We start from the raw sequence: 11,866 nt of genomic DNA on the forward strand, positions 1-11,866 counted from the left end.
GAGTTAGTAAAGCTGGCCTCAAACTTGTGATCCCACTGCCTCAGCCTCCCAAGTTTATGGAATTATAAGAGTACAGTACTGTGTTTTTTTATCTCTTTGTTTTTTATCTTCCAGTTTTATAATTTCCAATTAGTTAAGTCCTGCCCACCCCACCCCAAAACTCATATGTTGAAGCCTTAGTCCTCAGCTCATCTCCTTTTGGAGATGGTACCTTTAAAGAAGAAGTTAAGGTCATATGTGGTCATGGTGAGGGCCCTATTCCAATGGAATTGTTTGTCCTTATATGAAGGGACAACCAGAGAGCTGGTTCTTTCTCTTCCTTTCTCTCTCTCCCTTGGGAAACAAAAAAGAAATCATGGTGGCCACAAACAAGCCAAGTGAAATATTCAAAATGAAACTTACCTTGCCTTGATCTTGTACTACGAAATGTCTATTGTTTAAGCCATCCAGTCTTTGGTATGCTGTTAAAGGCATTTTGAGCAGAGTAATACAGGTGGTTTGATTTTTTTTTTTTTTTTTTTTTTTGGTACTGGGATTGAACCCAGGAGTGTTTAACCACTGAGCCACACCCCCAGCCCTTTTTATTTTTTTATATTTTATTTTTTTGTTGTTGTAGATGGACATGACACCTTTATTTTATTTATTTATTATTATGTGGTGCTGAGAATCAAACTCAGGGCCTCACATGTGTGTTAGGCAAGCACTGTACCATTGAGCTGCAACTCCAGCCCTTATTTTTGTATTTTGAGACAGGGTCTTGCTCAGTTGCTTAGAGCCTTGCTAAGTTGCTGAGGCTGACTCTGAACTTGTGATCCTCCTGCCTCAGTCTCCTAAGCCACTGAGACAGGGATGTGTCACTATGCCCAGGTTTTTTTTTAAAACCTCAGTTTTATTTTATGAAATATTGAAGAAATTGTATTTGAAAAGCCTTTGATAAGAATAGTTAAGTATATCTGAAATTCATGTTTTCTATTAAAATTTAAATTTTCAGAAGAAATCTCATATTGTAGACTAAATGCTTAAATAATTTATTTACATTAAAACTTATTGGTTACGGTTAACATTAAGAGTATCACACTTTTCATCCCCCTCCCCAAAAAAACCCAAAACCCCAAAATTTCCTTGGTCATTTAAAAAAAAAATTATAGTGCTAACGTTTTGTTAATATAGCTTTTGGATGTTGAATTTGAGAAATTTGCAAAGCCATATTTTTTTATTCTCATGGTATTTACTTGGGGTCCTAAAATATTAAGAAGGACTTTTTTTTTTTTTAACCTACAAAACAGACTTTTTGAGGTTTCTTGCCAAGGCAAACATACTTTTTTTTTTTTTAATATTTCAGCTGATGTTAATTATCCCTCACCTGAAGATTAATGTGGTATCCCTTATTCCACATGACATGTTAATGAGTCCTAGTTTTCATCAGTTGTTCTTCTCTGCTACACATTGGACTTTGAGACCATTAAGACTATAATATAAGAAGTGTTTATTGATGATTTCCCTACCTGGGTATTCATTCATTCATTCAATATTCCGAATTGGATTCATAAGTGCTGAATGAGTGGGGAATGTAGGTGATTTATAAGGAGCAGTTTTACATTAAGTTCTTCAGAAATAAATTTAATCAGATAGAACTAAGAGCTTAAAATGTAGTTTTGTAAAAATACAAAGCATCTCTTTTTTTCCTTAAGACAATATTTTTCCATGGTGAAGTCAGATAGCATAGCACTATTTATTTTGTCACAAGAATGATGTCGTATTTATTCATACATTTCTTTAAAGATGTTGGAACAGTACAAAATATTAATATATCTTATTCAAATGACTATTTGTTGTTAAGCCTCAGGTGCACAGTATTAATCATGAATCACATATATTGCTGAACTGTATTTTATGTATTTGGATTTCGTCGTTTAAAATTTTTTTGAGTAAAGAATGTTAATTATATATGAAATGTTAGATTTAGATATTTATATATATTAAGCATGACAGTATGTTAAATATATGATTTTTAAATTAGGTATGGTTATGATGGCTCAGCCCAATTCATTTGATTTTGAGAAACAGTCATTCTTGTAAAAGTAAAGAATTGAAAATTATTTTCTTTTTCTAGATCATCCTTTGTGGAGGGGCTTCTCGAATGCCAAGGCTACAGCAACTGATTAAAGATCTTTTCCCAGCTGTTGACCTTCTCAATTCTATCCCTCCTGATGAGGTCATCCCTATTGGTGCAGCTATAGAAGCAGGAATTCTTATTGGGAAAGAAAATGTATTAATGGAGGACTCTCTAATGATAGAGTGTTCAGCCAAAGATATTTTAGTTAAGGTATGTGTAGCTTTTCTGTGCATTGTCACACAAATTAATCAACATAAGTTTTCATATATACCATGTTTTTACGATAAAACTTTGTTATACAGGTAAAGATTTTAAATTTAGGTTTATAGTTTTATTTTTAATAAGTTTCTTATATTCTTTTAGTTTAATATTTATCTAGCAGTTGATTTCTTTGGAAAGTGAAATAATCATAAGCTTCTAATAATTATTTTTTTTTAATATTTATTTTTCAATTGTAGTTGGACACAATGCTTTTATCTTATTTATTTATTTGTTTGTTTTTATGTGGTGCTGAGGATAGAACCCAGGGCCTCGAACATGCTAGGCACACTCTCTACCACTGAGCCACAACCCCAGCCCCAAGCTTCTAATATTTCAGTGTATTTTTTAAACACAGTGGGATGGAATTAATTTATATTTTTCTCATCATAAAGAAAAATATCAAAAGGTATGCATCTTATTTTCTTTCTTACAGGGAGTGGATGAGTCAGGAGCCAACAGATTCACAGTACTCTTTCCATCAGGGACTCCTTTGCCAGCTCGAAGACAACACACATTACAAGCCCCTGGAGATATATCTTCTGTATGCCTGGAACTCTATGAGTCTGAGGGGAAGAACTGTGCAAAAGAGGAATCTAAGTTTGCCCAGGTGAATACATAAAATTAGACTGTGACTTAGTCATATGCAACTGTTCGGCTTTTCCTTCAGTATTAGATTCAGTTTAATATCTCAATTAATACAAAAATTACATAGGATATCTAACCCTTGTTTATGAATGAATTGCTTCTACTTAACTGATTTTTAGATGAAGGAAGAAATAGTGATTTTAATTTGAAAAAGTATGGAAAAATAAAAACAAAATGCAGTTTGTATTTTTACTGCTTCTCTGTTCATGATCTTAGATCACCTTGGTATTAGGTACTAGAAGAGGAACAGAACACTTTTTTGCTTGCTCACTGCACCTGGCAATCCATTCATAAACAAGTGTTAGGTGTTCTTTGTCCTATGGTTACAAAGTGCACCACTCTTGTAATCCCAGCAATTTAGGAGGCTGAGGCAGGAAGATCGCAAGTTCAAAGCCAGCCTTAGCCTCAGCAACTTAGTGAAACCCTGTCTTAAAATAAAAGATACAGGAATTGGGGATGTGTCTGAGTGGTAAGTGCTCCTGGGTTCACTTCCTGGTACTAAATAAATAAATAAATAATGAAAAAAGTATGTATACCATACCTGGGCTGCACCTCAGACTTACCAATTTGGCACCTGCTGGTAAAGTTTTCAAAGCTCCTCTGATAATTCTGCTGTGTAGATAGAAGCACTTTCATATAAACTAGATCTCTAATCTCTGATGATACTTTTTAGTATCCCCCTTAGGGGCACTCTCTCACTCCTTATCTTTCCTTTCACAATCAACTGGAGACTCCACAGCTGCTGTCACTATCTAACTTAAAGATGCTAGATGGAGAAGTGTTGGTTAGTAGCACTGAACCTGGAAGATAATCTTTCAGTATTTCCACCTGTTCTAATCTTTTCTTTTTACAAATGAGTAAAACAAGGTAGTGACTTACTTTGGTCATTATACTTGATCTTGACAAAGTCTGACAAGTAGCTCAGTGGCAGAGCACTTGCCTTGCAAGCATGGGGCACTGGGTTCAATTCTCAGCAACACATAAAAAATAAATAAATAAAGATATTGTGTCCATCTACAACTAAAAAAATTTTTTTAAAAATAGTACTCTGTATTTTCTGAGATAAACTACTTCTTATAAACAGTCATTTTAATCTAGATACTAAAGAGGGACAAATACATTAGGTGTCTTATATGTCCTCCATCTGAAGTAGATATTTCCAGTAATAAAGCTTAACTGTTATTCTTTGAATTCTGTTTAAATATTAGGAGAGGGCTAGGGATGTGGCACAAGCAGTAGCGTGCTCGTCTGGCATGTGTGCGGCCCAGGTTCGATCCTCAGCACCACATACAACAAAGATGTTGTGTCCACCAATAACTAAAAAAAAATGTTAGGAGAATTGGAAACTGCCTTATTTTGAAAGATTTGTTTCAGTAAAAAGTAAAATTTGTCCTTTGTAATAATTGGTGCATCAGTTCATTAATATGTCAAAGTTTTGAATTATCTTTGTCTTATTTTTGCATAAACAGGTTGTACTCCAGGATTTAGATAAAAAAGAGAATGGATTACGTGATATATTAGCTGTTCTTACTATGAAAAGGTACAAAATTAGATTTATTCTAATGTTAAGACAATTCATTTTGAAACTTGACCCCTTTTGTGAGTTTATTGATTTTTCAACCATTGTCATTCTAGGCAAATCATTATTAAAAACTTAGAAAGATTTTGTCAGTTAATCAAATTTTTCACCTTGGACTTAAGTGTATTTTACAGAGAAGAGCTTATCTCAAGACATTGGTTTGCATTATAAATATTTTATGAATTCTTTAAGTATAGTCAGTCTAAATATTTAATCTGTGGTAATTGGAGATATAATTTTTTTCAGTTTTCAATGTAATTTTTTAAGGTTTATATCTTGACATTCTTTGCCATATGAATGGATAAGTATGTTCCATTATTGCTATAGTAAAGCTCTAGGAAAGAAATTACTAATTAAATTTAGCTGAAGACACTAAAATTGTGTTTATTCTTAATAATCCTCTTTCAAAAATTTAAATTAAGTCTTGTTTACTCCAAGTCCTCAAGGAACTTCTTAAGGACTTTCTGTTTTTATAAAATGAGATTTTAAAATATTATTCATTTTTTTGTTTGTTTAGGGATGGATCTTTACATGTGACATGCACAGATCAAGAGACTGGAAAATGTGAAGCAATCACTATTGAGGTTGCATCTTAGTGTTTTAGATAACCCAAGCCTTTTTTAGAACTAGAATATCAATATTACTTGGTTTTGTGTATAAGCAATGTTTATATTAAAATACTTTTCCAATAAACATATGTCGTGTTTATTAAATTAAAATATGGTTGCAGTCTTTTTTATTTTTCATGGAAGATCAGCTAGTATTCGTGGTAAATAGAGGATTTTTGATTATGAAGCTCTTTATAATTAAACTAAATTGGTTGAAGGAAATTTTATTGGAAATTTTACATGATGTTTTAAAAATTTTTATACTTCTATAACTTCTAAATTTAAAAGGGTTTTATTGATTTTTGATAGATAATTAAGAGAACAATTAAAAGTCCTTTATATTAATTGAAAAAATTGAAGAAACATATGCAAAGTTAAGATACCAATATGGGCACATAGTACATTGGTACAGCTCATGAGATCTTGAGTTCATCTCCAGCACCAATAAGTAATAATGTTGAGGCTGTTTTGTTGTTATGGTGTTTTTTTTTTTTTTTAAACAGTACTGAATATCAAATCCAGGGCCTTGCAAGTTATCACTTTTGTTAAAAAAAAGTAAACTCAACAGTTGTGTATCAATGTGCAGTGTGTGTGTACACGTACACCACACATGCATACATACATAGAAAAGAAGTCTAGAAGGCTAAAGACCAAATATTGTAGCTTTGATAGAGAGAAATATGGGGAGGGTTTTTATCTTCCTTTGTTACAATTTGTTAATTTTTTCCCCTCCAACAAACATCTTTTTCTTCTGAAATTAAAATATTAATATCACGTTTTTGATATTTCATCTTAATGTAAATGCATTAAGTCAGTAAATGCATCTTTTGCATATTTTATGGCTTAGGCATACAGTAGAAAAGGACAGGAATACCACTGTTTCTGACTTGACTTGTCCCTCCAGACATGTCAACTTTCTAATTGTTATTAAGTATTCTGACGCATTATGAAATACTGTCAAATTTCCTTGCACTTCAGGTGATAATTTTTTATTCTGAATTTGTAAAAGATATGCCAACTAAATTTTCTAATGGTTTTTAAAAAAACTTTAAGGTAAAAATAGCTTTAACTTTTCTCTCTGTAAAAATGTATTGATATGTATTTATTACAAAATTAATATTAAAAACTAGAATGGAAAGCATATTCCACCACCCATGAATTTCCCATTTATCTCTGCTTTGTCATATATATTTAAATACTTGAACACTTGTCAGCAAAAGTTTATGTCTAATTATAATGTTGCCTGTTTGCATGTCTGATGTCTGGAGGAGAGAACTAACTATAATGGTGAAGATGTTGGGAGTTGTTGTGATATGAGCTGCTATAATCCATAGCATAACCCTAGACTGGGTGGCCTAGGAGCAGCAGAAAATTATTTCTCACGTTCTGGAGTATGGAAGTCTGAGGTTAGGGTGCTTGCATCTTCGAGTTCTAGGGAGGGTTTCATTTTTGGTTGCAAACCACTGACATCTCATACCCAAACATGAAGTACAGAAGGCAAGAGAATTCCCAAGATCTCCTACAATGCTAACCCCATTCATGAGGATTCTACCCAGCGTGACCAAAACAGCTCCCAAAGGCCTGCTTCCTAATGCCAATACATAGGGATCTGGATTTCAACATTTGATTTTGAGATAGGGAACACAAAATATTCACTCCATAAAAGAAGGCCACAAAATGTTCCATTATGAGCTGGCAGCTTTTACATATGTAAGAATTCCTAATAAAGTATCAGAGAACAAAACAAGTTCTACAGACATCTAAAGTGACAATGAGTCACCACGGTAACATTTACACACTGCATATACTGTGATTTACTTGCTTTAATAATCTCATTTAAAATTTTGATCTTGCCATAGCTTCATAATTTGTAGAGAGTAATATGGGGAATGTTATTTGTTTTCTAGATCTGAAATCGATTTAAAGAAATTATTCAATGTCTCATAGTAAATAAATGGTGAATTTTGAATTAATATTCACACACTGATATTTTAAACTTAATTTTTCTTGACTAATCTTAAGTATATTAAATGCATTACTTTACTTAAATTCACATTTTTAATCCATTGTTCATCGTACTGTTTTAATCTGATCTCAGAGAACATTTACTAATTTGAAAGAGTATGGATCACCCAAAATCATGTTTTAAAGTGGTTTTTATGAAAAAGAAATTGGGACAGCAGGGTAATTTGGCACTTTTCTCTTGAAGACACAGGTATGTGACTCTCAGATGCTTCTGATTTCCTTCTCTATTCCTTTATAGCTGGGATTTACGAAGAGTCTCAAATATTTTGGTCCCAGAAACTTTTACACTTAAACATTTTTGAGTTCAGGCATATTGTGGCTTGCACGTATAGTCCCAGCTACTTAGGTGACTGAGAGGGAGAACCGTTTGTGGCCACGAGTTTGGGACCAGCCTGGGCAATATAGAAAGACCTCATCTGAAAAAAAAAATTAAAAAGAAAGAAAAGAGGGCTGGGGATGTGGCTCAAGCGGTAGCGTGCTCGCCTGGCAAGCGTGCAGCCCGGGTTCGATCCTCAGCACCACATACAAACAAAGATGTTGTGTCTGCAGAAAACTAAAAAAAATAAATAAATATATATTTAAAAAAAAAAAAAGAAAGAAAAGAAAATTTACTGAGATTCTGAGTTTTTGAACTTTTATTTATAATACACTGAGAGATATGGAAAGATATTTTATAAACGTATACGTATGTATAGTTACATAACTATATATACACTTATCTGTCATATAGAAATATAAACCCATTATTTAAATAAAAAGGTTAACTCTTGCCAGGGTGATGGCAGCACACCTGTGATCCTTACCACTCAAGAGACTGAGACCAGAGGATCTCAAGTTCACAGCCAGCCACAGCAACTTAGACCCTGGGGTTGTATGTAGTAAAGGGCCCCTAGGTTCGATTCATAGTAGCCCCCCCTCCCCTTCCTTAACTGTTAACATGAATAACATTTTAATGAAAAATACCTATCTAAAAAGTAGTGGCAACAGTGGTGGTCTATATTTTTTCAAATCTCTTTAATGTCTGGTTTAATAGAAGATAGTTATATTCTGATATTTGCTTTCTTCCATCAGTATTTTGCAATATCCAATTTGTGTAAACTCTGGAAAACTCCACTGTATACTTACGAGAGAAAGAAAATAAAAAAGTCAGATAACACATTGGTATCATTATGAAAATAGTTATGTGTCACTTTGATAAGGACACATTCTCAGAAATTCTTTGGCAATTTGTCATTTTGTGAATATCATAGAGTACTTACACAAATGAAACGGCTACAATGTCACTGAGTTAAACAATCACACAGGCAGGCTGGGGTTGTTGTGGCTTAATGGTAGAGTGTCTAGTATGTATGACACACTGGATTAGATTGTCAGTGTCGCATAAACAAAATAAAGATCATTGACAACTAAAAAAATATATTAAAATAACCAGAACAACATTGTGGCTGTGGTTGATTGTTATGTGGTGGGTGACAACTTTTGAGCTCATAAGCCTCCTGGATCTTCCTACCATACCTTAAAAAATGGTTTTTCTAGATAGTAGACACGGTGGTGAATATTAAAGAGAAAATACCTACTCTGCCCTGGAATTAAGGAGATTCAAGACTAGGGAAACAAAGGAAACTTGATTTACAAAATACTACAATATATTCATTCTGTATTTTTTTTTTTTTTTTGGTGTTGGATATGGAACACAGGGCTTCACACATACTAGGCAATTTGTTGTACCTCTAGGGTACACCCCCAACCTTAATTCTGTAAAGTTTTACTAAAATTTATAAAGAACAAAAAAAGATAATTAGATAATTACAGATAATTAATTACAAGATAATTACAGATTTTGATAAGTGCTTTTAAGTATCTAGAGATGAAGTGCTATGTCAAATAGGGTGAACATAGGAGGCCCTTCTGGAGAAGTGACTGAAACCCAAGTGATAAGAAGATGTGAAGAAGAGGAGAAAAGTATACCTTAAACTAGGAAGTAATTTTGAGATGACTTAAATTATTTATTTACTTGTTTATTATCTGCCCCTCCCACTAGGAAACAGGCTCCAAAAAGACAGTGTTTACCTTTTTTTTAATATTTATTTTTTAGTTTTAGGTAGACACAATATATTTTACATTTATGTGGTGCTGAGGATCAAACCCAGTGCCCCACGCATGCTAGGCGAGCATGCTACCACTGAGCCACAACCCCAGCCCCAGTGTTTACCTTTTATGTCCACTGCTACATTCCCAGAACCAAGCAGGTGCATAGAACAGGAGACGCACAAAGAAAGATTTCTGAACGAGTAGTGAGTATGTACAGGGGTGTCCCAGAGAAACTAAGGGGAGAGTGGAACAAAGTAAGGTTAGAGAACCAGTTCCAATCATAGGAGGCCCTGAGGCCACCAGAAGTTAGAGTTTTATTCTAGTTGTGTTGGAAAGTCTTTAAAGTAAGAAAGGGCATTTTCCACTTTGTTTCAGATCACTTTTCACTGGATGTAAAGTGGATTGGGAGGGGAGCTTAGTTGAACAGAAGCCAGTTTGGATTTTTTTTTTTTTGAATTTTTTAATATTTATTTTTTAGTTCTCGGCGGACACAACATCTTTGTTGGTATGTGGTGCTGAGGATCGAACCCAGGCCGCACGCATGCCAGGCAAGCGCGCTACTGCTTGAGCCACATCCCCAGGCCGCCAGTTTGGATTTTAAAGGACTTCTGCTCAGGGCATTAGGTGGGTACTGTGGAGATAGCATTGACTCAACTTGCTAATGGGATTATAGACACTTCCTGACTTATGATGGTTCTAATGACAAGTTTTCATTTTTACAAGAGTGTGAAAGTGATACTTATTCAGTAGAAACCCTATCCTACTTCAAATTTTGAATTTTGATCTTTTCCTAAGCTAGTGATAGGTATATAATACTTTTCATGACTCTGGCAACAGTGGGACCTAACAGCTCCCAGTGAGCCATAAGATCATGAGGGTAAACTACAGTGTGCTGTGTTGCTAAACCATGGTGTTTGGTAGCTTAAGTGTATTGAATGCATTTTTTACTTAATACGTTTTCAATTTACAATGGGTTTATTGAGATATAACCTGATCGTAAGTCAAGGTACAACTGTGATTTGGAGAGTGAGGAGGGAGTGAATCAAGATGACACCTAGATTAGTTTAACAATACCTGAATAACAGTGGTGCCAATGAATTGCTATAAGAAACCCTGTGGAGCCTGGAGTAGAGGTAATGAGCTATGGCAGTAAAAATAATTTCAAATGGAATGTATTCAATTTGAAATTTATGTCACACCTGAGTGGACATGTCCATTAAGCATTGTGGATATTCAAGTCTGGAAGTGAGGGCAGAGCTCAGCGCTAGAGACTAGAAGTTGGGAATCTGAAGCATAAAAATGATGTTTCAACCAGCCAGTGTAAGATTTCTCTGCCAGCTTTAAGAGAAATGTGGTCCCACAGCCAAGTCCTGGGAATGCCTAATGTTTGGGTTGGGTAGAGGAAGGCTAGCTGAAAAGGGGACAGCAGAGAATTCTGTGGAAAAAAGGAGGACCAAGAAAGAGGTTGAGTAGTGATGCGTGCTCATGGTCTGCTATGAGATCACAGGAGGGGCACTGAGTACAACTGGGGAGGGCAGAGGGAAAGAAGGCCTTGGGAAGGAGAGGAGACTTCATTCAAGTCTTAGAGGGTCTATAGAAGTATCCTAGCAATGTCCTTGTATAGGGCTTATAGGACCTTTTATTCCTTCTTACCAAGGTAATGAGATACTCATAGAAAAGTATGAGTATCAGGCATGGTGCTGTTTGCTTTTGAACTCAGGATCCTCCTGCCTCAGCTTCCCATGGGCTCTGGAAGGTGAGGCAGGAGGATCCTGAGTTCAAAGCCAGCCTCAGCAACAGCAAGGTGCTAAGCAACTTAGTGACACCCTGTCTCTAAATAAAATAAAAAATAATGCTGGGAATGTGGCTCATTGGTCAAGTACCCCTGAGTTCAATCCCTGGAACTGGGAAAAAGGAAAAAAGAAAAACAGTTAAATTTGTAAAAATGAGCAATTAAACCAAATCAATTCATAAGGATCTTATATTTTGTTATCTTTCCCTATACTTTTTTTGGTACAAAGTTGAAAAGGCTGAATGTTTTCTCTGATATGTGGATATTAATTCACAATAAGAGGTAGTGGTGAAGGTAGTTTGGATTAGACAGAGGGGAGTGAAAGAAGGGGAGGGGGTATGGGGGTAGGAATAATAGTAGAATAAATAGGACATTATTATCCTATGGGCATGTAAGATTACGGGACCCGTGTAACTCTGCATCACGTACAACCAGAAGAATGAGAAGTTATACTTCCTTTATGTATGTTGTATCAAAATGCATATTACTGTCATGAATAACTAGAACAAAAAAAATTAAAACAATATTAAAAACAATAAACATCTTCTCAGGTGGCTAAGCAGTATTTCATAATAGAATGAGCTAAGCATGTCTTTAGTTCTTCATTTATTTCCAATTTATAAATATCACGTTTTGAAAACTAATTTTTCACATGGTTCTTTAAAAATCCTTGGTAGCTATCAGATGGCTGTCTGCAAATTTTTCTCAATTTTCTCTTAAGATTTTTGCTTTATTTAGAATAATCACTA

At 34.6% G+C, this 11,866-nt stretch overlaps 1 protein-coding gene across 3 annotated transcripts in view; it reads left to right on the top strand.

The window, feature by feature from the left end:
* Window positions 1–5,413, top strand: part of Hspa14 (heat shock protein family A (Hsp70) member 14) — a 37,133-nt gene extending 31,720 nt beyond the window's left edge. For 2 of the 3 annotated variants that reach the window (XM_026410263.2, XM_026410264.2), the window contains exons 10-13: window positions 2,114–2,326; window positions 2,811–2,984; window positions 4,492–4,562; window positions 5,119–5,413. In XM_026410263.2, the coding sequence (XP_026266048.2) occupies window positions 2,114–2,326; window positions 2,811–2,984; window positions 4,492–4,562; window positions 5,119–5,197 (537 nt within the window). In that variant the 3' untranslated portion in view covers window positions 5,198–5,413. The remainder of the gene's footprint in view (window positions 1–2,113; window positions 2,327–2,810; window positions 2,985–4,491; window positions 4,563–5,118) is intronic. The other variant, XM_026410262.2, reaches the window with a different exon arrangement.
* Window positions 5,414–11,866: the final 6,453 nt, after the last annotated feature.

This window comes from Urocitellus parryii, chromosome 9, assembly GCF_045843805.1.
Source record: "Urocitellus parryii isolate mUroPar1 chromosome 9, mUroPar1.hap1, whole genome shotgun sequence".
Classification (NCBI taxonomy): domain Eukaryota; kingdom Metazoa; phylum Chordata; class Mammalia; order Rodentia; family Sciuridae; genus Urocitellus; species Urocitellus parryii.